Raw genomic sequence first — 26,749 nt, forward strand, 5'->3', positions numbered from 1 at the left:
GCTTTCTGAGATAGACCAGATGTTGGTTTCTCATTTATCTTACTTTTTCCTGTCTCAATCAGAGAGAATGCCATGCTGGAGTACCTGAAGATTGCCCAAGACCTGGAGATGTATGGAATCAACTATTTTGAAATCAAGAACAAGAAAGGAACTGACCTTTGGTTGGGTGTTGATGCCTTGGGGCTCAACATCTATGAAAAGGACGATAAGTAAGGCTTTTGTTTTTACCTCTGATCTTCCAAAAAGGGCTGGTATGGGACATTTCTTGTTTACAGGAATGCTTGTGTTCAGATTTTGGATCACTAGGTGAAGCTAGGAAATGGGCTTTCACATCCCCTGCGTTTTCATGTCTTTCCTGACCTGCTAACACTACCTGCTGTATAAAGAGAGATGTCAGTTGTACGATGCCATCTTCATAATCATGCGCAGTGGTGGAGCTGAATCCTGAACTGAGGAGTTTACCAGGCTTTTCCTTGATTCAGGTCACCAAGTTTGCCATCAGTGGCCACAATACGAGAACCTGGCTGGGCTAAGGCATCTGCAGTGCTCAGATACCTAAGGACACTCCTATCCTGGAGTTAATGATGGATCTGTGTGCCGCTGCCCAGTTCTGAAAAAGGCAGATTATGGGGTGGACACAACAGCAAAGCTGGGTGACACCCAGAACCCAGGGAGAGGCAAACCTATGTAGTTACAATGTATGTATGTGAACAAGGAATGAAATGAGGGCTTGCTGAGGTACGCATGGTTTTAATCAGCCCTTCTGGTAAAGGCAGAGCCATTATTAATTGGATAGAAGGTGGGAAATGATAGACTACATCTATAAATAAACATAATAAGAAGGTGAGAACAGCTGTGTCTAAGCCTGCTAGTCTCTTCTAATACTCTGCAACCGAAGGATTGAAGGGAGGTAAAATAGATGTTTTTCAGATGGAGCATTGCCATCTACACTGCTTTCTTTCCCTCTCCCTGATGTTTCAAATCTTTGTTTCACGTTGCTCATCTGTAACAAACTATCATTGAAACACAGAAGGATTTCACCTGTTCTACATCTTTGCCTCCAAAAAGCTTTGAGTGCCACCCAAATATTAATTGGAACTCTCTGGATCTTCTGTTGATAAGGCAAAGAGAAAGGGAGTCTTTGCTGCAATGCTAGTATGTGCTGTCACCCAGAAAACAAGGAGTGTCACTTGAAAGAAAAGTAGTTTCGCTCATGTAATACTTCAGTCTTGAATGACTGGTCTTGCTATGTAACCATGGTCACACAAACAGGTTTTTCGAGCTGCAGAAGCAGAGTGTAGCCATTGACTGCAAAGACCTATCGAGAGCATTTGCAAAACAAATACAGTGCTGGAATAAACTGCTTATTTCTGCTCTGTCTTTTGATACTATATAATTAAGTCTTTCCAGCAGATATGGGGACTAGAAAAATAGCAATATGTATGCCACCTCTAGTTTGTAGGTGCAAAATTTGGGGACTAAGGGCAAAGGTGAAGAAGCAGAGATTTCATTGTTGAAGTTTAACATGAGGAAAATGAGGCTGTGCTGTAGATGTGTGAGTCTCTATGTTGCAGTGTATGGCAATGTCCTGTTTCCAGGTATACCCAAGTTGTTTTTCTTCCCATGCATTAAAGGGAAGAATCTATAGTAGAACTTACTAATGAGTGAATTATTTTAGTTGTCTGTCATACTGTATTATCTAGGATTTAAGCACTTGTACTAATGTGATGGAAGATGGAGTAATTAGTTAATCTTAGTTTAATCAAATAATTTTCTTTACAGTTCTTAATGTTACACACACACACAATGTTGCATAATCTTGCAGTTGAGTTAGAGGTTAAGGAGTGGAAAGTTCTGAAGAGGGTGAATTTTATTCTTGATGTCTGAATTTAAATGAAACAAGGTTTTTTTTTGAGCTTGGACACAGCAAAATTTTTTGATGTAGTAGCTTTCCATCTCTTTGACAATAAATTAAATTCCTCCCAAAATTGCTCTTTTTTTTGTTTAATCAATGTGCTCCATAGAATTCTTACAGAATTTGAGTGGTCCACTGTGATGATAAACATCTCTGTAAGTGCTAAACATTAAATACTTGTGTCTTCAAATCATTTGCAAGAATAATTGAGACAGAAACGCATACATTGGAGGGGTTAGAGAATAACAAGAACATTGTTCATATTATTTTTTACATAAGACACAATTCTTAATCATTAACAGCTCTCTCTAGAGAATATACTCTCCCTTGATAAGAGAAGAATAAAATAATACTGTGATATTAAATACAAAGATAAAATATTTGGTTGGGGTAATTAAAGGACTTTATTATATTCAAATGCTCAAGCCCTTGCAATGTTAGAACTTGCTGCAGAGCTGATCAGGTGTGTGAAGTATTGGAATGGCTCAGAAACATTTGATCTCATGGCAAACTGGGATGCTTTTTATATGCAAGAATCTGAGAAATTAAACCAGAGGAAAATCTCAAATGTTTAGTGAGTCATACAGAAAAATTTCAAACAAATCAACAGACCTGGACTCCTCAGCAGCGAGGAAGAGGTGGGAGTCTGAGTTTTGCCCTTTGCTTCATAGGGGAGCTTTTCAATAGTGGGAAGCTACGTGGCACAGCCCATTGCATGACCAGCAAGCAAAGTTCCACTTGGTGACTCATGGGATGGGCTGAAAGAACAGTTTGTATGGAAGGGAAGAACAGGGCCCTTTGTTGCTAACCTTGCATGTAATCTAGGGGAGGAGATATGTGAAGGGAGGGTGTCAGGAGGATTGAACCAGTCTGCTCTCAGTGATGCTGAGCAATGGGACAAGGGGTAAGGAGCAGACACTCAGCACAGAAAGTTCCACCTGAATGTGAGGAAGAACTTCTTTACTGTGCAGATTACCATACAATCCTGTGCCATGCGCTCTAGGATGACCCTGCTTAAGCAGGGAGGTTGGACCAGATGACCACTGTGGTCCCTTCCAACCTGACCCATGCTGTGAAACAAAAGAAAATAAATCTCCTGCCAGTGGTGCCTGCCCAGCACTCGAGAGTGAAGGCAGCACAGAGGTGACTGGGCTAGCTGTAACACGGCTAGCCCAGTAGGTTTGCCTGTGCGTGCTGTAAGGTGTGGGGAGCAGCTCAGTCACTTTGGCTTATGCCTCCCATGATTTGTGAGAGGGCTGCACAGGGAAGCACTGCACATAAAGTCTGCATGCTGTGGATTTTGGGCCCAGAGTTACAAGAAACAAGCTTATAAGCAGCTGAGCATGTGGCTTCAGTAGAAACCATCCCTTTTACATAGCCAAAGGTCAGTAGGGTGGCTGATGAAAATGAGAAGAGACTCAGTAAAAGAGGTTACTGGGATTCTTTTCCTACTCCCTGTGGTATTCTGGTTCAATTACTGTCTTCTCTCTGTTGGGAAAGCTTTGTGAAGCATTGCATTCCACCAAGTCTGTGTGTTGGAAGCAATACAGGGGAAAAATGTTTATTGCATCATTTCTTAAAACAAGTTTTTCTTCTTTCCAGACTAACCCCGAAGATAGGGTTCCCCTGGAGTGAAATCAGAAACATCTCCTTCAATGACAAGAAGTTTGTTATAAAGCCTATTGACAAGAAGGCACCAGTAAGTATATATAAAAGGGTTTCCTGGATACTGCATATGAACAACTGATACTGTTTCATCTCAAAGTAAAGTAGTCTTGGGAGTGGAGAAAGCCACAGATATTCTAGATGCAAAATCAGCATTTGTATTTTGAGCTGCTGTTTTTTTCTGTGCAGCATAAATGAAGGGCTAATAGTGATAGCTAATGTGGAAAAAGATAAGGATTTTACCACTGCAGAGTCCCTTTCTTTTTGTAGCAAACTAGATAACTTCATGTTCAAATTTGAGATTCTTTGCCAGTTCACTAGTTTTGTGAGTCCTCTCTGCATATCTTTCACTGCATGGAAAATGATAGGTAATTTTTTTTGTTGTTTTTTAATTTAAAAACATTCGAACATTAAAAAAGGTTCACTAAAAAAATTACAGAAGTAGTTCAAATGCTGTCGCAAAACCACATGGACAAATAAGGCTTCCCATCCACTGCTGGCTTCCACACTACTGACAGAGTAAACTGTGGTGTTTATTGACTTTCTTGAACACTAAGGTAAATCTCAGGGATATGACTTCTGTGGAGAATTGAAATGTAGCTACATGTGAATGTTGCTTTTCAATACTGAAAAGTATGTTTTCATTGTATGTATTAGTGAAGAACTGGAAACTTACTTTGACCTGTTGAGAACGTAAGGTGGAATAACTGGTATAGGTGGATGTCATTCTGTTAGTCTTAGGAAATTACTGGAGTAGTTGAGAAAGACCTCTGCTCTTCCCCCATCCTAGTACTTGGTCTTGGTGGGTAAGTACAACCCAGAGAAATAATAAGCAGCCTGGCTTTGGCAAAGGATGATGGCTTATAAATATCTCTAACAGAAAGAGATCCTCCCAGTAGTTTAAAGGATACTAATGCACTGTGTGCTGCAGAGATTTCTTTCTTCCCCCAGATAAGAACCTGGGGGAGAGGAGCTTTTTTCTGTGATGCTGTTAGTGAAAACCAACAACACTCCCCAGAGACAGAAAGCTGGTCTGTCAGGCATGCTTTTCTCAATAGAAGAGCCTCTTGCGTGTGTTGTACATAATTACAAAACAGATCACAGTATGCCACCCGTTCCCCAAAGAGCAGACCTGAGTTTGAAATGCAAGGCTTGCAAAAGGTGTTAGCATTGAAAACCTCAGTTATGTTTCCTCTTGTCTGTCAATTGTTATTTTCCCTCTGGCTGGTGGTATGTTTAAAGCTGTGCTTGAAAGAAGAATTTACCTGGGCACTAATTTTGAGTATTCATGAAGTTGTCTGGGTCTTTTTGTGTGCTTGTGTCTCCTTTTAAAAAGGCAGGCATTATTACTACAGCAAAATACTCAGTCCACCCAAGTTGTGGGTTGGAAGCTCTCTTTTAATTTGGAGGATTCTACTGTTTAAATTGACAGTAATGTAAAGGGTAGAGTCCTGTGGCACCTCGCCCAGGATAAGCTTTTTAATTTTTGGGCTTTGTCTGCCCTTATACTCCAAGACCTTCAGCACATTCTGTTTAAAATATTGAGGTGCAATTCTCCCAGTTGTATGTGATTTGGGGTAGGCTGAGGATGAGGAAAGAAAGGGATTATTTTATATTTGTATTTGAATGTTGAATCCCTTGGTTACGGCCTTAAATGACAAATTCAAGAACCATCCATACCCTCAGTAGTTATTTCCATACAAGTGAGCTTGCCTCAGCACAGAACCTGTTCATCACAATGTGCACAAACTGTTTTTACAATTACTTGTCAGAAGTAGGAGGTTGGATGAGCAGCTTACAGTCACATTTATCAGGATCAGACCTGTGCGCCTCAGAATGGCTCTGGCGGGATTTAGTGGGAGAGCACAACACACTGCCCTGACTGCCTCTTCTGCTGCCAGTGTGTGCTTTAGGGAAATGCATTGGAGAAAATCAGTCTTTGTCAGCATATTCATCTTAATACTACTTAGGGAGCTTTTAATCGCTTAGTGTGACTTCTAGCTTTCCCAGAGACAGCCACAACTATCTCTGTGCTTCTGAGCTCAGGCAATTAAAAACACAATCACTGCTTCCATTCCTGGTTCCATCTCTTGCTAACTGTGAGGCAATCCATAGGAGAGTAATTCCAAGGAATGGGCGCTGGTTTATGGTGGTAATGTGGCAGCTTGCCCACTTGCCACTTGTAGTACACAGAAAAAGCAGAAGGGTGCTTATCCATTGTGTAAGTTTAGACTCTGTTGAAAATGTGTGTGGTTGTGGACTCAGAAAAATCATCAGGGAGGTAATGAACTTGGGCCCTCTGTATCCCTTCCTTAGCTGGTTTTCCTCTAGAAGAGCCAGTCTGGTTTATAGTTTCTGTAAAAGTCTTATTATAAAAGAGATAATAATAAATTTGGGAATGTCCTTTTTACTGAACCAGGAATTTTAGAATATCTTGTGTTTTGTTACTGCCTGCAACCTGATATTCCAAATAACCCATGTGGTTGGTGGTTAAAATATTAGTTTTTCATTTGATACCCTTGTAACAGACTAGGTCAACTTAACTAGGAAATGCCATGGAACAGAAAAGAATTATATTGAAAGGCATTTTTCTCTGAAAAACACATGTGGGGCCTTGAATGTTGATTCAGATAGATAAAAAAAATCCTACAAAGTTACATTTGTAGATTGTGCTTTGTCATTCAGTCACAAAACTGAAAAAACCAGTCAGTACTAGAGGTCTGTGTGTTGCTCAGATGTTTACCTGCCAAGCCAGAACGTTCTGCAACATCTAACAATCTCAATTTAAATGAGACTTCATCCATCTGGGATTTTCTCTAAAAGCTGCTTTTTCTAGAAGAGTAACTTGTCAGTTCTATGTAGACTGTAAATGGAGAATATAAATCACAATAGTTTTGGCTTCAGATAATATTTGCAATTCCTGCTGCTGTGTTTAAATGGCCTTGCATATATGTCTGGATTAGATTGAATTTAGTGGCAAGATGTTCTGTCTGCAGTTAGCTGGGAGAAGAGAAAGAGCATGGAGAAAACTGCCTGTGGTCTCTCTTCTAGGACTTTGTGTTTTATGCCCCTCGTCTGAGAATTAACAAGAGAATCCTGCAGCTCTGCATGGGCAACCATGAACTGTACATGCGGCGCAGGAAGCCTGACACCATTGAGGTGCAGCAGATGAAAGCCCAGGCCCGGGAGGAGAAGCACCAGAAACAACTGGAAAGGTGGGCTTGGATACAGGCAGCAGATGTGGCATGGCAGAAATAAATGGCACTGAAGTGCCAGGGTTCAGCAAGCAGCTGAGCAGGGCTCAGTAACATGGGCGAGGCTCTGAGTCATCCCAGGCTCAGGAGGAGCACGTGTGGCCCTGGAGCCCTGGAGTATGGTCAGGGACTTGGGGTGTCCTGCAGTGGAACTGTTGCTCTTCCTGCTTGTCCCTGTGCCCACACATCAGCTCTCCTGGCTGCAAGGAAATGTGTGAGTAAAGGCACAGCAGGCTCTGGTGTGGTGCTGTGTACCTGGAGAAGGGTTTTCCTGACTCTTGAGTGTTGGCATCTGATTTATGTGCTAGGCCATGGGATAGTTGGGAGTTAGGGAAAGCCTTCACAGGGAGCACATATGTGTACACTGTAATGACAGAAGGAACTGGGAGATCTCTTACAGGCAAGGAAAAAGGAATAGCAATTCTACCACTGGCTGCAGGTTGCATATGATTCAAGAATTCATGTTGATTTTCTCCTGATCTTGTGGATTGTTTGTCTCCATTCCCTCAGTGCTGTTGTTTTCACACTTCCTTGGCCTTCCATATGGCAGAAGTAACAAAGTTACACCTCCTCTGCTTTGCAGTACAAGTCCTGTTTTTCCTTTCTGTGTCTAGCAGCTATTTGGTATTCTAAATTTCTGTGGCAACCAACAAGAATGCAAATGCTTTTATGAAATGGGATACTAAAACTGAGCAGAAATTCAGAAGAGATGAAGGAACAGCCTATTTCTGTCTTCTGGTTCCTGTTTCGTGGCAGCCACTTTCCCATTGAGCTGCCTGGAGAGATTCCCAGCCAGCTTTCTTGTCTGGCAGCAGCTTGGGTCTGAAAGTGAGCTTTCCAGCATGACATGTTTTTCTAACAGGAAACAACTAGAAGATGAAAAGAGAAGGAGAGAGACAATTGAGAGGGAGAAAGAGCAAATGCTGAGGGAGAAGGAGGAGCTGCTGGTGAGGCTACAAGAGTATGAAGTGAAGACTCAGAAAGCAGAGAAAGGTAAAGTACTTGTCCTGGCTGACAAGACCATGTGTTGTGTTCCATGGGTTGCTGCCCATGCCTTGCCTAAACCTGGTGATACTGGGATCACTTGGCAAGACTTACTAATGTCTGCCTATACAGCTAAATCTCTAAATGTGCATCCAAAGTATGAAAGTAGCATAAAACCTGCAAATTTTATTTGGGAACCAAAGGGCAGGAACTCTGTTTTCCTCTTTTGCCAGGAGGATTTAAGTATCACAGCCTCTTCCAGCAGTGAGCAAGAGTTCAGCCTTCAAGTACTTTTTACTAACTCCTAACAGAAAGAAGTACTTTGGGAACAAATCTTCCCAGTGAAATGGAATCTTCTGTTTCAATGCACAGAAGAACACATTGGAGCCAGCGACATCTGGTCCATGCAGCAAACTGTCAATTAAGGGCAGCAGAGTCATGTCAATGTTAGACTTCAGTGCAAACATCTTGCAGAAGATTTAATTACAGTATGCATCTGACTACTTCTGAATCCAGTTACTTGGTGTATTATGCAAATAATTACTTGGAGTAGCACAGTGAAAGGAGTATTACAAGCTGGAGTAAAGTCCTGTCATGACTTCTGCAGTTACCTAAGAGACTGAAATTCCTTAGCTTTGACTAGACATTGATCTGTCTCTTTGCAGAGCTGTCAGATCAGATCCAAAGAGCCATTCAACTGGAGGAGGAGAGGAAACGGGCCCAGGAGGAGGCAGAACGTCTGGAAGCTGACCGTTTGGCAGCTTTGCAGGCCAAGGAAGAGCTGGAGAGACAAACTATAGACCAGATAAAGAGCCAGGAACAGCTGGTAAGACCCGGTTATTTTGAGAACAAGATACCCAGGCATGTTACTATGCCCTTGAGTAAAGCAAAGCTATCATGTCCAGGGAAAAACAGTGCAATGAAGTACTGGACCATCTTTATGGCACTGGATTCTATCATAAGCAGTCTGCTTTTTAGTTCTTAGTTTCCTGTTCAGTCTCCATTAACAGTATTTTTTGTTGCGTTTGGTTTTTTGGTTGGGTTGATGTTTTTTCAAAGAGTCCTTATAATTACCATTTTATTATTCAACAGGCTACGGAGCTTGCAGAATATACAGCCAAGATAGCACTTCTTGAAGAGGCAAGGAAACGTAAAGAGAGTGAGGTTGAAGAGTGGCAGATCAGAGTGAGTATCTGCTTTACAAGTTGCTCTAAAGTTCTGTGCTTAAGCAGAGCATACTCTGATGCTTAGCCCTGTGTGACTTCTCAAGCATGTGGAGACAAACATCTGTACAGCAGTGAAGAAGACCAAACTTGTGATCAATGTGCAGTACATCTGCAAAAACACCTTTCTTCCGACAACCCTTCAATCAAAACTCAGAATGAAAGCCTGTAAATGTGATCATTGTCTTGGAGCCTTGGAGAGGAAGGGATATATGATATATCATGTAATTCATTATATAATGTCTGAAAACTGCATCAGTCAAGAGAAGATGCTGCCAATGCAGCCAAACTGCAGGTATCTGTTTTGAGGAGTGTGTGCTGTTGTCACTGGCTTCCTGGTACCTGGATCAGGAGAGGGTAATAAACTGCTGCACTAAAACCAAAGACAAACCACACAAGTCTCAGAGTGCTGTTGCTCCCAGTGCACTGTAAGACACATGGGGGGCAGAACCACTGCAGCAGCAGGTAAAGTGACTGCCTTGTGTGTAATTGCACTAAAAATACAAAATTAGGTTCCCAAATTCTTACTCTGTGGAACCTGTGTGTCTTCAGCCAAAAGCTCTTCTAATGGAGAACAGAATGACAATAACTGTAGCTTTCCATAGAACTTTTTCCTGGGCTGTTTTATTGGGTGAATATTCTTTGTTCAGACCTGCTGCACATTATACAGTGGCTAATGATAGCATCCCTAGTAAAAAAAAAAAAAGTTCTCTAATAATAGAGTACCATCAGCTGCAGACATTAATTCTCTCTTGCTTTTCATAGTAGATTGAAAAAACTAGGAAGATAAGCATTTAAGCGTTCTTTAAACTGATTTATTGCAAGAAATGCATTTAAAGTATTTTTCCCTCTTTTCCCAAAGGCCAGGGAAGCACAGGAGGATCTGGTAAAGACCAAGGAGGAGTTACACCTGGTAATGACTGCTCCGCCTCCACCCCCACCCCCTGTCTATGAGCCAGTGAATTACCACGTCCACGACAACTTGCAAGATGAGGGCTCTGAGTACTCTGCCTACAGCGCTGAGTTCTCCAGCGAGGGCATCAGGAATGACCGCAACGAGGAGAAGCGCATTACTGAGGCAGAGAAGAATGCACGAGTGCAGAGCCAGCTGAGGGTAAGGCACTGCTCGGAGGAGACAGAGGAATTGAAACAACCAGTCCTGGACAACAGGTCCTTTAACCACTTGGTTAAACACACAAAGCACAACAGTTTCTCTTTGTTTTCAGTTCCTATAGGAAGATTGAAGTAAAGGCAAGGTATATAAAGGTTACTCTTGTAGCTCAAGATTTGAGATTGCTTAAATTGTCCATAATGGTTTTGGAAAGCCTGGATCGCATCCATGTCACTGCTGCGTCCAGGCATTAACCACTGTCAGCTCTCCCGAAAGAGCACAACTGACGGGAGCTGAGAGCTTCTGACATATAACCTGTATTTATTGTTCTTTGTACTGCAGGCACTGACAGATGAGCTGGCACAGGCTCGAAATGAGAACAAGAGGACCCAAAACGATATCATCCACTCAGAGAACATGCGCCAGGGACGGGACAAGTACAAGACGCTGCGGCAGATCCGGCAAGGCAACACCAAGCAGAGAATCGATGAGTTCGAGGCAATGTAAAGATGCTTGTAAGAAGAAAACAGGACTGTGGGAAAGGCAGATCTTAATGCTGTGTTCTTGTTTTGGGGTTTTTGTTGTATTGGTTTTTTGGTTGTTTGTTTTTGTTTTTTTCCTGAGGAGGGGTCACTGTATGACACTTAAGCAATGTTCTCTAAACCCAGAGGTGTTTGAATCTCCCTTTTATTCTGAATCTTCTGTGAAATTTGGTATAGTTTAAAACTCATTATACCACAAATCCTGGTAACTTGCTCCTGCCTTTGCTTTGTGCCAAAAGGCCTTGTGACACATCTCTTTAAGCAAGACAAATTTTAACAGGCCATGCTTCTATTTCAAGATGTGTGTCCTGTGTAGGTGCTGGATTCGGCCTGGTCTAAAAGATAAGCATCTGTGGGTGAATTTTGTGCCATATGTCTTTGTATTATTAGCTACAGTGTAAAGTGTAACAGCTGAGAAGACAGGTTGTGGAACTTAGGATGTGCAAGCACCTGTATGTATGTTGTACATCCGTGCACAGGTGTTTGTGGATCCTGTTTTTACCTTGGTCTTGATGCCCATGTTCCCCCACCCCTGCCTCCCCCACAAAGAACTGACAACAGCTCAGAACTACTTTGTGTAGAAATTAGGTATTTTCTAGTTGCTGTTCTCAACTGGAGAAATTGTGCAGTGATGGTTCAGAAGTGGCATAGGGACACTGATACCCTCTTCATGTAACAAGTAGCAAATACTCCTGGAATCTAAGACACCACTGTGTTTACATTCCAGCTTCATTACTGATCAGTTATAGTGTAGTATTTATATATATATATATATAAAACATGCAATATGTGAATTGCAGTACTAGTTAAAGGGAAATAGTTTTGCTCTGTATATTTTGTTACTTTTCAGATTTAATAAGACTTGCATCTGTAAAAATGCCTAAACAAGACTGTAGTCTGATACAGTGCAGCTGATTATTTACTATAAAGCATTATTTGTAAAGATCATTTTTTTTACTTAATGAAAACTGTTATACGTACACATGATCCAATATATACAATTTTACTGCACCTATTTTTCTAACAAATTTTCTAATTTTTTTTAAATGTTTGATTTAAAGTTTCAGACTCCAAAGATGAAGGGACTGCTTGTTTATATCACAGTTGTATTCTCTCTAGTAGAGAGCATTTCTGTGACCATCCTTCCCCCACTCTCCCCACTTTTCCTTGAAAATCTGTTAGAAAGTGAGATACAGTATGTTGTCACCTCTTCCATTTACAATATCTATGCTGCGTTATACTTGAGTTTAATCTTGTGTGGGTTTTTTTTTTATTTGCAGCAGCAATCTAAATAAAAGATCTGCAAAGTAACAAAGGCAAGGGAGTGAAGTGTTTCTTGAGAGGGGTATATTTTGAATAAGTTGTGATACTGCTTCTTTTAGTTCCTGAGCTTAGCTTATGAGTCCCTGTGCCTTTAAATCTCAAATCCCTAGAAGCCACACTGACCTAGAAAGGAAGAAGGGGGAATACTTGCAATAAGGACTAAAAGTATAACACAGCAGCAGTAGTTACAGTTGTACACAAGAAGTTTCTGCTGACCGTAAAGGCCACATCCAAGGCAAGGCAAACTGACACAGGAGTTTGGCCCTAAGCTTGTCCACATGAAGAAATTATAAACTCAGCTAAGGTTTTGTCATGCACTGTACATCCTACAGATCAGAGCAGTTAATTCTGTCTTACAGTGGCAGCTGATAAGAAGGAACTTGTTATACCCACCCTTATTCCATTGGCTGCAGTCCCACCCAGCTACAGACAGGGCATTTACACATTTAACTTTCTAAGCATCCTGCTATAGCACACATTCGAGAGAAATGGCCAAATAAAATGATGACCATGTGGCCACATGAAATAAAGTGGCAGTGTAGATAACACTGAAGCACACAGGCATTAGCATCACCCATTTGCAGCAAGTAGACAAAGATAAGCTGGTTTTGAATTCCTTGGCTAAAAGTAAAAGTGAAATAATGTAACTTTAATGATGTAACAGTTATTTTCTCTGATGTACTCCCAGTTGGGCTTTAAATTAAATAGTTCTAGGCCTGGAAATGGACAGCTGTGCGTTGTCTGGCTCCTGTTGCTTAGTCAGCATAATGCATCTCAAACTGAGGCTGTATCTCCTGAAGAAATAATACTAACCTTACACTCCAGCTGGAGGCACAGGCTTGAGCCTTAACTTTTGAAGAAATAAAACATTCAGAATGTCACACACATTCAAATGCGTAATTCTATTCCCAAAATAATCTAGAATAGGTGCTGTTGCAACATACCTTTCCCAGACCTGAAGTGTATGTACCACTCCAGTTTAAAACATTGGACATGAGAAAGGAAAATTTATTGCCTGATAATCTCTCATGATTTGTAGCTTTCCTTATTTGAATGCAGTACAAGTGTGAAGTCTGTCCACATGTTTGGGTTGCAGAGCACTTCCTGCCATTGGAGCGCTCCCTGAGAAGCAAGGTCCATAGCACCAAAGAATTCCTCTGCAAGAAAGCAAAAGGAAAGATCAGTTACTTTTCACTTGGCCTTACTCAACTTCTGGCCAACCCATTCACCCACTTCAACAGTAATTTCAGCTGTTCTGCAGCTCCTAAGGCACCAATTGCAGTAAATGGTATTTATACTTTTGAACTATTATTTACATCCTGTTAAACTGAGATCACTCTCTGAAGAGTGCAACCTGCAGAAAAGAAAAAGTTTTTGGCTGAATGACTGAAAGCAGAAGAACAAGTGTGCATGCTCATAATAGCAGAATGGCACTAAGCCTCCTGCTTCAGTTCAGTTCAGGCTTAGGACTTGGATCACTTACAAGCAGATAGTCCCTGCTCTAGCAGAAAGGCAAATGCTGGCTAGGATAAGCAAAAAAAGTTCATGAGGAAGCCTGCATGACACTGAGTTACCACTAGTGATAATACTCCTGAAAGCTGCATGCTGATACCAAAACAACATTTGACCCTTTCCTCTCAAATACTGAAACCCACAGCACTTAACTCACTGGGAAGAATAAGGGTGGGAAACCTTTGGGCAGCCTTCAAGGCACAATGCTTCCCTGCCCAACCACCAGTGAGCAGAGGGTTTCTCAGACATTGCTCAGCCCTGAGCAATGAAAGCTCACTGTCAGAGCAGAGCCCAAAACTTCAAACTTCCAACAGGCCCTTTGGAGCAAGTTTCACCCTCATTGATTTCATTTCATCAAGTTTCATTGATTGGATTGATTTGAGGATACAAAATAATAAGCAGAGACATAAGCAAGTTTGGAGTCTATGAGATGATTAATTCTCCTGCTTCCTTCTGATGAGAAGTTATTTTAAATAAGATAATTCATAGAAAACAATAAACGGAGTAAGTCTTTAAAAATATGCAGAGCTCTGTGTGAGTTAGAGCCACACCATTTCTGTGCTTGTCTTAGCATGGCTCTGACCCATAACAATCACTATGCTAACAAATGGCTCTCCTGAAAATTCCCACTGACAACCTTGATCTTCTGCACAGATGGGAACAGAAGCACCTGTGTCAGTTCTTGCATGATCAGAGCCCAAGACTGCAAGTTGCTTAGGACAGAGGCTGGGACTGCTTGTGTAGGCACATGATAGCAGGTAATAAATAGCACAGTGTAACTATTTTTGCCTGGTATGTAAACTAAATGCACTTTTCCCCCAAATTACCCTCAACTTTCAGTGTCAAAGAACTTACTTGCACCAAGCTTGGCTCCTCCTAGGAACTGATCACTTGAGCTGAAAGTTGACTTGTGCCAGACAGTCAGGTGCAGACATGATTGCTGTAGCTGAGCTGGGGTCACACCATCAAAGACAAACAAGTGTTTCCACTGTGGACAGGCCTCTTTCTTCAGGACAGAAGACTTTTGCTTTACCTCTGTTTGGCCTGGAAGGACAAGACAACTTTCCCCCCACCAAAAAAGGAGTTCAGCAAGGTTACTGGTTTCTCAACCAGGAAACAGAACATTTTCAATAACCAACTGGAGCCCTTTGGTTTGCCTTGAAAAGCAAAACAAGTTCAGCCTTAGTGCAAAGTAGAACATGGTGCTCTTGTGTTTATTTTGGGACCTGCAACTTTTCCTGCCAGCCTTTAGTGCAGGTCTTGTAGCCTGCTTTGACTCTACTGTCACTCTCTGCTGAAGGAGCCTTTGTTCCACGTGCTGCTACCCAATGGTCCCTGAAACCTGCTTTTCAGGAGATGAAATGCTCGCCCATTTCACCAAAAGTGGGTGCCACAACAGGTGAAATGGCTTTATGAGATGTAAGTTTACCCCAGTATCATCTGTCCAGTGGTACCTGATGCCTGACAGCAAGGAAGTAAAACAATCCCACATACAAGCTACTCAGCACCACTGAAGAAAAATTCCGTTCCTTCCCTTTCAAAATGTCAAGAATGAAGAGGATAAAAGTTTTCAGTGTATTGAGAGCTATACTTAATTCTGCTAAGGCACAGCTGAAACTGTGACAACACTGTCTTTATTTTCACCTTTTTTCCCCTCTCCCCTAATATCTAAGAACACATAATTAAACAAGTGAACTCTACATCTAATGACATAATTAAAATCTCAAATTCAGGACCAATAGGGCAGGTGGGACCCATCACTTCCCTGGAAACTGCTGCTGTTCTGCAGACACTCAAGTGTCACCATTACTAGGAAGTCTGATTAAGAGTGTGGGCAATGCCACTTTCCCATGCCAGTCTCCTGCTGAAAACATGTTAGTATGTACATTTGCACAGAACATATGTGACAGTCTCTATTTGAAGTGTTAGGTCTCAGACATACCCTTTAACAAAGGAGTTCAGCATTCCAGCAGATCTCAGCATGGGCAAGTTCTTGGCCCCAAATATCATAACCTGAAGCTGGCAGTTGAGAACTCCTTGGTCTCTGTTTCCTGAAAAAGGAGCACTTATCACATGAAATGCCCAGTTAGATCAGCTCATAGCTTAAGATGCTGCTAAAAGTAAGTAGGGGAATGCCTAAGTGGCACTACTGAGATAAGGAGTCATAAGGCTGGACTAGGAACATTTCAAAGATTTGAATGTTTGTACAGTGAATGATTCACACAAACCAAGCAGTGAGTAGCAGGCTGCTTTGTGATCCCTGTTCCAAAGACAAAGCTTTGTGTTGTGTTTGTGAAAAGCAAACACAGGGCAGTACATACAGAAGCATTTCTCTGGAACAGTCAGAAGCAGGGGAGAGAGCCAAACCCATGGTGTGATACTACTTCACTCAGAGCTCAAGGCACAGAGCAGAGACCCAAAACAGGTGTGCATAGGGAGGAAAAACAAAAGATACAGATTTGGTAACTTTGGGGTCATTTGGAAAAGAAAAGGGAACAAAAATAACAAAACAGTAAGTTAGAACTTTCTTTTGGTCTCTACCTGCTACTGTGGTCCTGACAGAGAGCACTTCTAGAGTTCTGAATGTCTGTACACCTCACTAAAGTCTAGGGAGGTATGGAAAAGGAGGTTTTGCTATCCCTCCTTCCCAAAGTGTTTATTTCACTCCAACAGCAGGTGCTTGCTCTGACACTAAGCAATACTTAGTGTACCTTACAAGTTTTCATTACTAGAAACTGAATCCTGACTAAACATTTTGAACCTAACACCTTCCAAGTGAAACAATCTCCCTAAGGTGAGACCACTGGTGGAAGCCAAGGGTGCTGGTCTGGTATGCTTGCAGATACTTCCCTTCCAAATTTTGCCCAAACTGGCAGTCTCTGCCTTGGACAGCAGAACTGCTGTTTCACCTCCAGAATAACCTCTACTGGTAACATCACAACAGGCACAAGTTTGGAAAACAGCTGGATGCATTGTACTGCTGCCATTAAAACTTTCGTTGGCATTAAAAAGAACAAATATAAAAAATGTTCTGATTTTAAATAATCTAAGACATAAAACACCAAAAAACACTGTTTGCTGTAGCTGTTAAAAAATCCATACAGGAATATTACACGGATTTTACCAGTCCTTCATCCATCTCAATTCTTTTCTAGCCAAGGAATTCACAGAATCATAGAATCATTTATGTTGGAAAAGACCTCTAAAGACCATTGAGAGCAACTGTTCAGCACTCTGTATGCCAAAACATTTTATACCTTCAAACTGAAGTTTTTGATACTGGGCTGGTACTGACAGCTTTGCAGACACAAGGAGTTCACCGCTGAACTGGATAAGATCATCCTCAGGCTTCTCAAGCTGAAGAAAGGGACATACGGAAGTCTGCATTACTGCAATCATTCCCACAGTTTATTCTCACATCCTTCTCACAGCTTATTTGTGTTCCAAACACATCTTGCTAATGGGCTGCATTGACAGCATTTTCCCCTCAATGATCTCATAGGGGTGATCTTTCTCAAGGCTTTCACTACATCTTGCTCTTAGGCTACAATTAAGCACAAAAACTTAAGAGTCACCTTGGGTTTGAGCAGGTACCAGTCAAACTGCATTGAGTCCTCTTCAAAATTCCATGCTGCCAGGGGAATCACCACTTCTCCCAAAAACACCCTGTATTTGAGAGCTCCTGCATGCCACACAGAGATCTGAAGTTGCCGACTTCTCAGCTGGGAGTATTCAATCTTGTACTAGAAGGATAAACAGCATTTACAGAGCAATGCACAGGATGAATGCAGGCCCACACTCATGACCTGTTCCAAGGAAGTCCAGCCACAGCATGACTGAAGGCCTCTGGATGCAAACAGAGCCATGTTGTCTGAGAGTGCTTTGCAATCTCAAAAAACCCCAACTACTTATATATTATACATGCTGAATAATGCTCATTCAACTAGGAAACAACATTCTGGGAATACCTTCACCTGCCTTGCTAAAGTTCTTGATTATAAATTCAGAACTTTAAATAACATTTGACCATTCTTGGGATTTGGGTTGTTATTCTTTTGTTTGCAGGGGTTTTGGGTTTGGGCTTTTTTTTTTTTTTTTTTTTGGTTGGTTGGTTTTTTGGGGGGTTGGGTTTTGTTGTTTTTGTTGTTTTTTGGGGGGGGAGTTTGTGCATGTGTTTATATACATACATACACACACACATATATTTCTGTTTACACTCCCAGCAGAATGTGGCTGTTCTGGAAGCCAGTTCAAGAAGACACTTAATGATGGTTCTTAAATTCCCATTCTGGTCAGTGGACATGTACTTAATGCAGTCAGCAGGGGCAAGGAAGTAATTCAGCTGATGACTAATTAAAGCCTTGATCCACTCTCCAAACATAATTAGAGACATTGCTGGGTATCTAATACACCCCCTAAGAATGGCAAACCCAGCCCACAGGTGACCTGCATGGAAACCTGGAGGCAATGGCACAGGCAAGGAAATCAGTACCCATATTTAGGCTGCTGAATCACAAGCTGGGTGTGGGCTCTGTGGCTGATCACCCTGACTCACCCTGTGTTCCAGTGACTTCCAAGAGCACTTACACAGTTCTCTCTCCCATGCAGCTACCTTAACCTGCAGCTGAATCCCACCCAGTTGGATCTCAGTGTCTAGATGGAGTTCACCTGCAGTAGCACTAAGCACTTTTGACCATTCTTGCTACTCTGGATAAACTAATAAACTATTTTTAAATGTTTCTAAGTAAACACCTTTAGTATTTATGCAGCCAACTTAGGCATGGCTGTCACTCTCCTTTAATCACTTCTGCATGACTGGCATTGAAAAAGGCCTATAAAATTAGGACCAGTGATTTCAACTTCTGGCCATTTTTTCCTGCCATCTTAAACCCTATAGAAAGGCTTTGGGCCATATAAGAATCACATACCTAACAAAAATCTTTTTACGTTATTATCAAACTTTAACTATGGTTTTATCAAGCATTTTGCTTGTTCCACTCACTACCGATTCTTGATGTTCATACACACCAAGAATTGGGGGTAACACTAGAACTTCTGTGTAGTTCAAGAAGCAACACAAGCTTGCCTCTTCGCCAACTTTCTGTCATATCTCCTCCAAGACAACATATTACTGAAGAACTCATCTTATGTCCTACTGCAACTTGCCAAAGCACACAAAAGAAATGGTTTGCAGTGATCTGAGTACAGAAGTGGAGCTGGGAACAACCAAACTAATGCAGGCTCTCCTGGCTGACAGTACTCAGCTTCATATTTAATGAAGTGTCTGTGAGGTAAGAATAATGACTCCTGTTTCCTATACACAATTCTAACAAGGATGCAAGAAGCAATACTGAAAGGCATTAAGGAGTTGAAATCATAACTACTTTTCTCTGCTGGGATTATTAATGTTTGAAATTAAACAGTACAAAGAAACAGCCTGGCATCAGTTGCAGAGGGAAAAGGGAGCAGTCACTGTTTTAGAGATGGTTGATTTCAATTGGCACACAGTTAACCGCAGAGAGACACTTTCAGTGGCACTGACCAAAGAGGTATCACTTGGAAGGGATATTTGTATAAAACTCCAACTGTTCTGCAATGCATCAAGTTTCTGAATGCACAAGAGAAAGCATCTATGGAAGACATTTTGCTTTTGCCATATGGTAAATCAGAACAATACTGGTATTCACTAAAAGTACTTTCTTGGACAAAGGCAGACTTCTCCAATGGTTTGCAATCTACTGTTGCAGCTCCAAAAGCAACCCTTTCTTATTTAGACTGAAAAAATATAATTTTTTTAATTATTATTTTCAGTGACTCCTAAATTTGCCACATCAGGTCAGTTCAGAACTTGCAGGATTGTACCATGGAAAGGCACACTCAGCAGCATGGAATTGCTAACCATACCTTCAAAGTCTCATCAAACTCTGGATCCACTGTGCTCTTTTTCACAGCTGTCTTCCTCTTACTCTGAGGAGATTTATCAGGAAGTAAATAAATCTTCACATACCTTGGAGATAAAGATATATGGAAAGTGATCAGAAGGGGCAGGGAGGATCAAATGAAAAAAAAAACAATTAGATGAGAAGACATTTCTCTTAATTCTCAAACAACTTCACTGACTTTGTAAGTTCCCATGCAATAAAATGGCAAAATATGATTTACATATTTTCTCAATAGAAGCAGATGGACTATAAGAATCCTTGTGTACCATTCAGCTAATGTGTTTCAATTCCATTGTACTTGGGAAGGGATTAGGATCTGAATAGGAATCCTGTTGTCATACTCTTGGCCTCTGATAAAACAGCCCCCTAAAGAAGTCACCTTCTCAGTTGTAGTGACAGCTTTATGATGAAAACAAACAGCACATTATATGCTCAAAGGAAAAAAAAAAAAAATATCAATCAACTTTCAAATCAGTGCTACTTATCGCCCAGCATTCATGAAGAAAATCTCATCTTCACAACATCAGGTAAATAATACAGAGTAACTCAAAGGTCTTACAAAAGCTAATTATTCTAGCAGCCACTGGAATGAAAATGGGAGATTGTCTAAAGGGCTCAAAATTGTCCTAACAATTCAAGAAAAAACAGGCAAAAAATTTTCTGGAAGCTGAGAGAGACCAATATCAAGCACCAATGATTCATACCCTAAGTTTCTCAAGTGTAGGTCAAGTGAACACTAATACTTAAATATTCCCCTTTATATCAGTTCAGTGGGCTGTACTTGTGTTATGGCTTCAAAACTAAAGAATTTCAGCAACAGGGAATGCTTCCAGCTTGTCAGGGAAAGGAGTGGCTGCTTACATAATACAAAGCATTTTTAAACTGTACTTATACATATTTCAGATATTATTATTTAAATTAATTTTAAAGCAGCCTCTTGATTAGCTTACTGAGTAAATAAAATCAGCTGTATCTCATATCATCAGTACAGAGCTTACACATTCCCTATTTTTTCCAAACTGATCCATAGGTAAAGCTACTTTTAAAAATACACAGATACTAGAAAATTTAGCTTCTTGTTCTTTGAGCCCAGATAATTTTAATTAAAACATAGCCAGCCAGACTTCAAACCAGCAAATAAGTTAAATAATTAATCAGGTTTTAAACAACACTTAAAAGCCTGATTTTCAGCAAGCATGTCAAATAAGTGTGCTGTACTTTTTCAGTTGGCTTGGAAACCAGCAGAAATATATAAATATATACCCATAGAGAACATAATGTTTACTACACAGCGCTTCCCACATTGCCTTTCAGGCTTCCTGCAACTGTTTGCCTGGTTTAATTACCAGGGGACTGAGAGAACCTTGACCCACTTCTGAAGTGCTCCCAAACAGCCCTTCTCCACAGGCTGCTCTCCCAGCAAGGCACTGCTCATCACCAAGCTTGTCTTTATGAATATTCTCTGCAAGATCTGCACAAAATCCATTGTCCTGCTATGTGAAGGTGACTGCAAGTCCATGATTCCAATGTGGGCGTTCAAATGCTCAAACAGTGAGACAGCAGGGGCAAGAATGGGTAACCAGGGATTCTACCTGGTGATTTTCTATCAGTGGTTGCTGCATGGTCAGAGAGGACTCTTTAGTGATAAACAGAGAAATCACCGAGGTTTAATTATCCAACCAAAGTTTTCTATGGCATATTTTATGCACAGAAATATCTACTACTTCCTCTTACAATGGTACATAATTATTAAACAGCTTTAGAATTTAAAATACGTTGTAGCAGCTGAAATTTTTGCTTTTATCACAGAAGATGGAAGCACCCAGTAGTATAGCAACCACCCACTGACCCACAATTTGTCAGCAGATGAATTAGAAACAGGACATCTCATGTTCCAGCCACAACTTAAGAACTAAAAACTGAATGGCTATTCCTGGGGCCCAAAGGTCACTCACCAGCAACACATATGCCCAACTGCCTGCTCACAGGCAGGGAAAGATAATTCCTAGCAGAAAATGGTCATAATGGAATAAGAACTGGTATGAAACTTATTTGTCTTGCAATGTGTATAAGTGCAAAGGGTTGGCACGTATGTTGGATGTTCTGAAGGTGCCAGCATGGCATACAATCATATATCAATCCATTTCACTCAGAACATTTGTAAGTATTGTAAAAACCAGAATATTTTCCTTATGTTTGTTCTTCTCTACAGAAATACTTACGGGTTATACTTTTTCTTCTTCTCTTCTCCATAAGCCAGGTTCTTGCATCCCTTGATGCAAACTTCCAAGATGCAAGCTCTGAAGTTGTACTTTAAGGCAAACTCTATTTCTCCTGTGATGTTAGCCTTGCCAAAATTGCCAGACTCAGTGCAAGTGCTGCTAAGACTATACAAACTCCCCTAAGAAAAGACAAATGTTTGGTGAAAGCAGCTTCAGATCAAATAGGACAAAACATTTATTTCCCTCAATAGTCACTATATTTATAGACATCACTGTAAAGCTACTGCAAGTCACAAAATTTAGGGTAATCTGTATAAAATATTCCATTGCTTCCATAACATCCCTGAAAATCATATCTGTAATTGCAATTCTACTGCTTTGCCCTCTTCTCTCAGTAAACTTTCTAGGCTGAGAAAATGCTTTAAGTAACTTCTGGATCTAGAAACTGTTTTCATACAGAACTGCTGTTTCTTCCCACAAGAAAAAAATGGGCTAAGTGTCTGAAAGGGAATGAAAAAACCCTCTGAAATCTATAAACATTAAAAAAAAATTGAATTAATACATATTGAATTAAATAAAATATTAATGAAACATTGAATTTAATACATAGCTCATAGTAGGGTACACTACCAAGACATTTGGTTCTAGCATCTATTAGGGGAAATACCAAAGTGCCCTGCACACCCAGTAAATAGCTTACAAGTTGTCCCAATTCTATATAAAAATGATGTACTTTGTATTAGAGACCAGTCAGGAGAGATTAAAACATGAATACTTCCAGCTGTTGTATGTGGGTGCATAAAGATGATGTTCCCTAGATCACCTCAACCACTTTATTCTTCCTTCATTTACTTCCACCTTTGGGGCAAAGGTTTGGATGCTTTATATAAGCTCCATCCACACATATAAAGAGCACTTGTATCTAGCATTTAAGAAGGCAAGATGCTGCAAAGAAGGAAGAGATCAATCCTTTGTGTGGCCTAGCCCAGACACTTAACTCTAGGGTGCAATCTTGCCTTAACTGTAACAAATTATCAACTCAGAACAGTTTGATCTCCATTCATTTATATAATGATATTCTTTAAGGTGAACCCTAGAAACTTTTTACACAGCATTTGTCACGAAGGCACCACTGTTGTGATCAGTCTCTCAGCAGCACTGCCCTAGATTGCTGAGATATCTGTGCTAGATCACTCCTCCTCCTGAAAATAAACACCACACAGGACTGGTTGACGAAGGAGTTTTGCATTGCACAACCCAGCAGCTACGAGTGCAAAGCAGTGTTTGCAAGATCATATCTCTCTTCTGTGGAGATGCTTTTCTTCCTTGCCAATATTCAGTTCACACCAATGGATTTATTAAATTAAAGAAGCTATCTACTCCTTTAAGCTCTAAGCAACACACACGTGTCAAAAGGGTTAGAGTGCTTACTGAGGAAGTCAAAAGAAGTGTAAGGACAGTTTTGACCTGATGCTTGTTGCAAATTATCTTGCTCCCTCCACAAGAAGTGCATCAGTGTAACCAATCTAACTTGCAGCTTTCATTCACTAACATATTTTTGTCCACCAGACCAGAAAATGTTTATTTTCCACCAAAATCCCTTATGGCAATATTCCCTTATGGAATGAAAATAGAGTTTTGTCATAAGCTCCAATGTCCTAAAACAAAGTTCTGTGAAAGTTCCTCATATTTATTCCACAGAACACCCTATTTATTTAGGAAGGTTGAATAGGTGCTATGTTTGGACAGAACATCACTTACAAGTGTCTCCCACCTGATCAGGCATCTCATACATTCTTTGTGGAAGTCCCCACTTTTGGTTCAGTGAGCAGGGATTTAGCAATGACTTAACATATTGTAATTTAAGTCATTACATATGGCATGTAATGACTTGACTTACAATAAGTTAAAGAGAATAGATACAAAAGATGCTGGCATGACTGGAAGCAACGCCATTTGATGTCTGAAGGATAAATTTTTTATGGAGTGGCCTTCAACATCTAACAATTACCACAAAGAGAAGTTTAATGGAATTTGACCTTCACCTTTATAAGATAGTAGAAAATATTTCAATTTTAAGCCTGAGCTTTCTATAGCCCAGCTCAAATGGTTGTCATTGGAATCACAAATGTAATACAAAACTGTTTTCCATTTGTCAGCTTAACACCGCAGACTCCACAGTGCAATGAACTAAGAGAAAGCACCAAGGTCCCTGTGTTTCTGCTTTTCTGTCAAGTGAGCAGCCTGGTTTAATTTGGATTTTTAGTCATTTTAGTTCTGTTTTTTTCAAAATCAGTCATGAATTCTTTGGATACTTCACCTTGCTTAACCTCATCACTAACAGATAGAAATTAGCTACCCCAGTTAATCATAGAGGCTTTAAAGCATGTGCTGAATTAATTTATAACCAGCTTCCTTCTCTCTCATTTGCAGTACTCAAAATGCCATCCAGGCATGATGATTCAATGTCATCCCCTAAGCCTATGAACTGCTCCCCTGGCTTCCATCACTGTCAGTTTCCTATTCATTCATTGTCATTCTGACATTTGACATTTCCAATACCACAGTACCGCAGACTGACAAAACCCTTCTGGTAAAGGAAGCTTGAAGAGAAAAAGCCAGATACTAGGTGAGAAAGCACTGCATTCATAATCTGGATCCTAATAATCAAATGGGAAAAACATTAGCTGCATTTGCAAAATTCAGAAGAAGCTGCTCTATCAATTATTCATTAACAGTGGATGATATCTCCATCAATTATCCATTATTAATTTGCCTTATGCTTCAAAAAGTTCACAGTGTTACTATCAGGACTGCGCCAAAGGCATCAGTCTTTCATCAGATACAAACTCAAGTACAATTCTTCCTTCATTTTGTAACATAATCCAAAATACACCAACATTCTGCACAAGCTTTTATATCTACTCCCTTTAAACACCTCTTCTGTTGTGCTTCACCTTTAACTTACATGTTTTCTGCCATCACAGAAAACTGTATCACTTGTGGGACTGGTTGTTATGTCTTCTTCCTCCTTCCAACTACTTTTGCTCTGAGTTTCACTGTCATTTTGGGTCTCAGTGATGAGCTGTTGCAGACTGGCTGCACCTTTCACCTGTAAGAAATTCAGAGTAATTTTTATGTATTTTTTTATCAATTTAAGAAAAATGTCCTGATTCAAGAATGCTATCAAAAGAAATATCTACAACTGACTCTGATTAAGGTAATGCAGGTGGCACACCTTCAAAGACAACAACTTTATTTAAATGTTGATTTATAACTCTCTCAACCCAGTTAGTGGTACCTTCATTATATTAATTTTTTTTTTAAATCAGCATACCACCAGCTAATCTAAGGTTCACAACTGCAGTAATTACTTACAGCAGCCTATTAATAACACACCAAAAGTAGCAATATATTCATAAAAGTCCTTATTAGGCCTTAAAAAAAACAATAATTTTGGAAGAAAATAAAATCTTGCCTCCAGGAAATTAAAATCTGTATTTTGCAATATGCCTGACACATGCCCATATTTACCTATGCAAGAATGAACATAAGTTGAAAGAGATTTGAAAACAGAAACAGACTGACAAGCTCCTACTGAGCTTTGTTTATAGAAAAAGTTTAAATTTCCAAGGTGTTCTTGACTTTGCTTTGACTAAGTCCATTCACCTTTCCAATTTTCCCACGAAAACGCTGAAAATTTCTGAGAGAGTTATATACATCAATCAGAACTGCTTGAGATGTATCTTCAGCCACTTCTGTTACCAAGAACAAAAGCTAATAGAATGAAGTGCCAAAATACAAATACATAGGGCTGGAAATATGCTCAAAATGTTGGTTTTTCTGGCACACCACTTCCTGGGGATAATATAATCTATGAAAAATATGTTGACACCTCAATGGACAGGAAAAAAGCCAGGTAAAAAATTCTGCATGATTAGGATCAAAGAAAATAATTTATTTTAAGAAGTTGTGTAACAGATTCCCTGGAAGACGAAAAAGAATATAGTGTGACTGAATCATTAAAAAGGATTAGGACTTATTTGCACAAAGCTAACAGGAAATGTGAGAGAAACCCTCCTGCACAGTCAGCAGAAAGCACTAGAGAATGAGGACAAGAGATGAGATAATACAGTGAGATTACTTCTGAAAAAAACAGGATGTGCAAAATCCTAACCAGCGTGCTGTTACCACAGAAATTGTGACGTCTATTAAATGCCCTGCCTTAAGAATAGATGCAAGAATTAAGTTATCTTGTGAGAGGGAAACAGACAAAAGATTCACTCAGAATATAGTCTCAAAAAAAACCCAAGCAAACCCAAAATAGTATTTCCCAGCAGAGAAACTGTCTTCTGCTTTATAAAACCTAAAGCACAACCAATTTCACTTGCGAACAAAAACAAGTTACAGCACACTGAATTTTAGCTTTTACTTGGATCAGAAAGACTTCATTGTTGGGCAGTACAGAACATAAAAGACTGACAAGGCAACACAGCTACCAGGGCTAAACTCAGCAGCAGGTCACACAAGCCCAGCCCTAATGTCTGCTTCTGTTGCCCCTGGAGAGGTATCCCACAGCTACCAATGCACCACAAAAGCTCCCAAACGTGGCACATGCCTGCTTGTTCCTCCAGTAAGGCAGCAATAACTGCACTTCCCTTTAATAATCTTAGGGATTCTGATGATGAGAGGCCATCAAAATCCAGATTTTACACTGGCTGCTACTTCTTGCCATTGGACTTGATTTTTTCACTAATACTGAAGTTAAGTATAATCTCTCTCAACTTTAATCAGAAGGAATCAAGCTCTGCACACATCACAAATTCAGAAAACTTACTTAAGAAACAGATAGTGTTCTTGAGGCTTAAGTAGTGCCCCAGTCTTAAACACTGCACATTCAAACTTGTGATTACAGTTACTACCTCACAGTCATTCCTTAGAGAAAAATTGAGTTTCTAGGGGGAAAAGCCACTGTTCAGATTCATGCTCTCAAAATAAAAGTTCTTTTTAGGGTGGAAATCATAACTAAGATTTCAACATGATGTTTTCTTATAAA

General features: G+C 40.3%; 2 protein-coding genes across 13 annotated transcripts in view; one reads left to right on the forward strand and one right to left on the reverse strand.

Moving 5' to 3' along the window:
• The window catches only part of EZR (ezrin), a 36,451-nt gene extending 24,442 nt beyond the window's left edge, over nt 1–12,009 (forward strand). The window contains exons 6-13 of the mRNA XM_005518436.3: nt 63–209; nt 3,518–3,614; nt 6,632–6,795; nt 7,697–7,827; nt 8,484–8,644; nt 8,911–9,003; nt 9,904–10,155; nt 10,495–12,009. Coding sequence (XP_005518493.1) covers nt 63–209; nt 3,518–3,614; nt 6,632–6,795; nt 7,697–7,827; nt 8,484–8,644; nt 8,911–9,003; nt 9,904–10,155; nt 10,495–10,659 — 1,210 coding nt within the window. The 3' untranslated portion in view covers nt 10,660–12,009. The remainder of the gene's footprint in view (nt 1–62; nt 210–3,517; nt 3,615–6,631; nt 6,796–7,696; nt 7,828–8,483; nt 8,645–8,910; nt 9,004–9,903; nt 10,156–10,494) is intronic.
• A 630-nt stretch (nt 12,010–12,639) lies between these two features.
• SYTL3 (synaptotagmin like 3) overlaps nt 12,640–26,749 on the reverse strand; it is a 32,596-nt gene continuing 18,486 nt past the window's right edge. For all 12 annotated transcript variants that reach the window (XM_088053777.1, XM_088053778.1, XM_088053768.1 and 9 more), the window contains 8 exons: nt 24,662–24,805; nt 21,694–21,872; nt 19,434–19,536; nt 17,105–17,272; nt 16,787–16,886; nt 15,472–15,580; nt 14,385–14,590; nt 12,640–13,174 (listed from right to left, as the gene is read on the reverse strand). In XM_088053777.1, coding sequence (XP_087909903.1) covers nt 13,044–13,174; nt 14,385–14,590; nt 15,472–15,580; nt 16,787–16,886; nt 17,105–17,272; nt 19,434–19,536; nt 21,694–21,872; nt 24,662–24,805 — 1,140 coding nt within the window. In that variant the 3' untranslated portion in view covers nt 12,640–13,043. The remainder of the gene's footprint in view (nt 13,175–14,384; nt 14,591–15,471; nt 15,581–16,786; nt 16,887–17,104; nt 17,273–19,433; nt 19,537–21,693; nt 21,873–24,661; nt 24,806–26,749) is intronic.

The sequence above is a fragment of the Pseudopodoces humilis genome, chromosome 3, assembly GCF_049639895.1.
Source record: "Pseudopodoces humilis isolate 2021_Gansu_Grassland_sample_001 chromosome 3, ASM4963989v1, whole genome shotgun sequence".
Lineage (NCBI taxonomy): Eukaryota > Metazoa > Chordata > Aves > Passeriformes > Paridae > Pseudopodoces > Pseudopodoces humilis.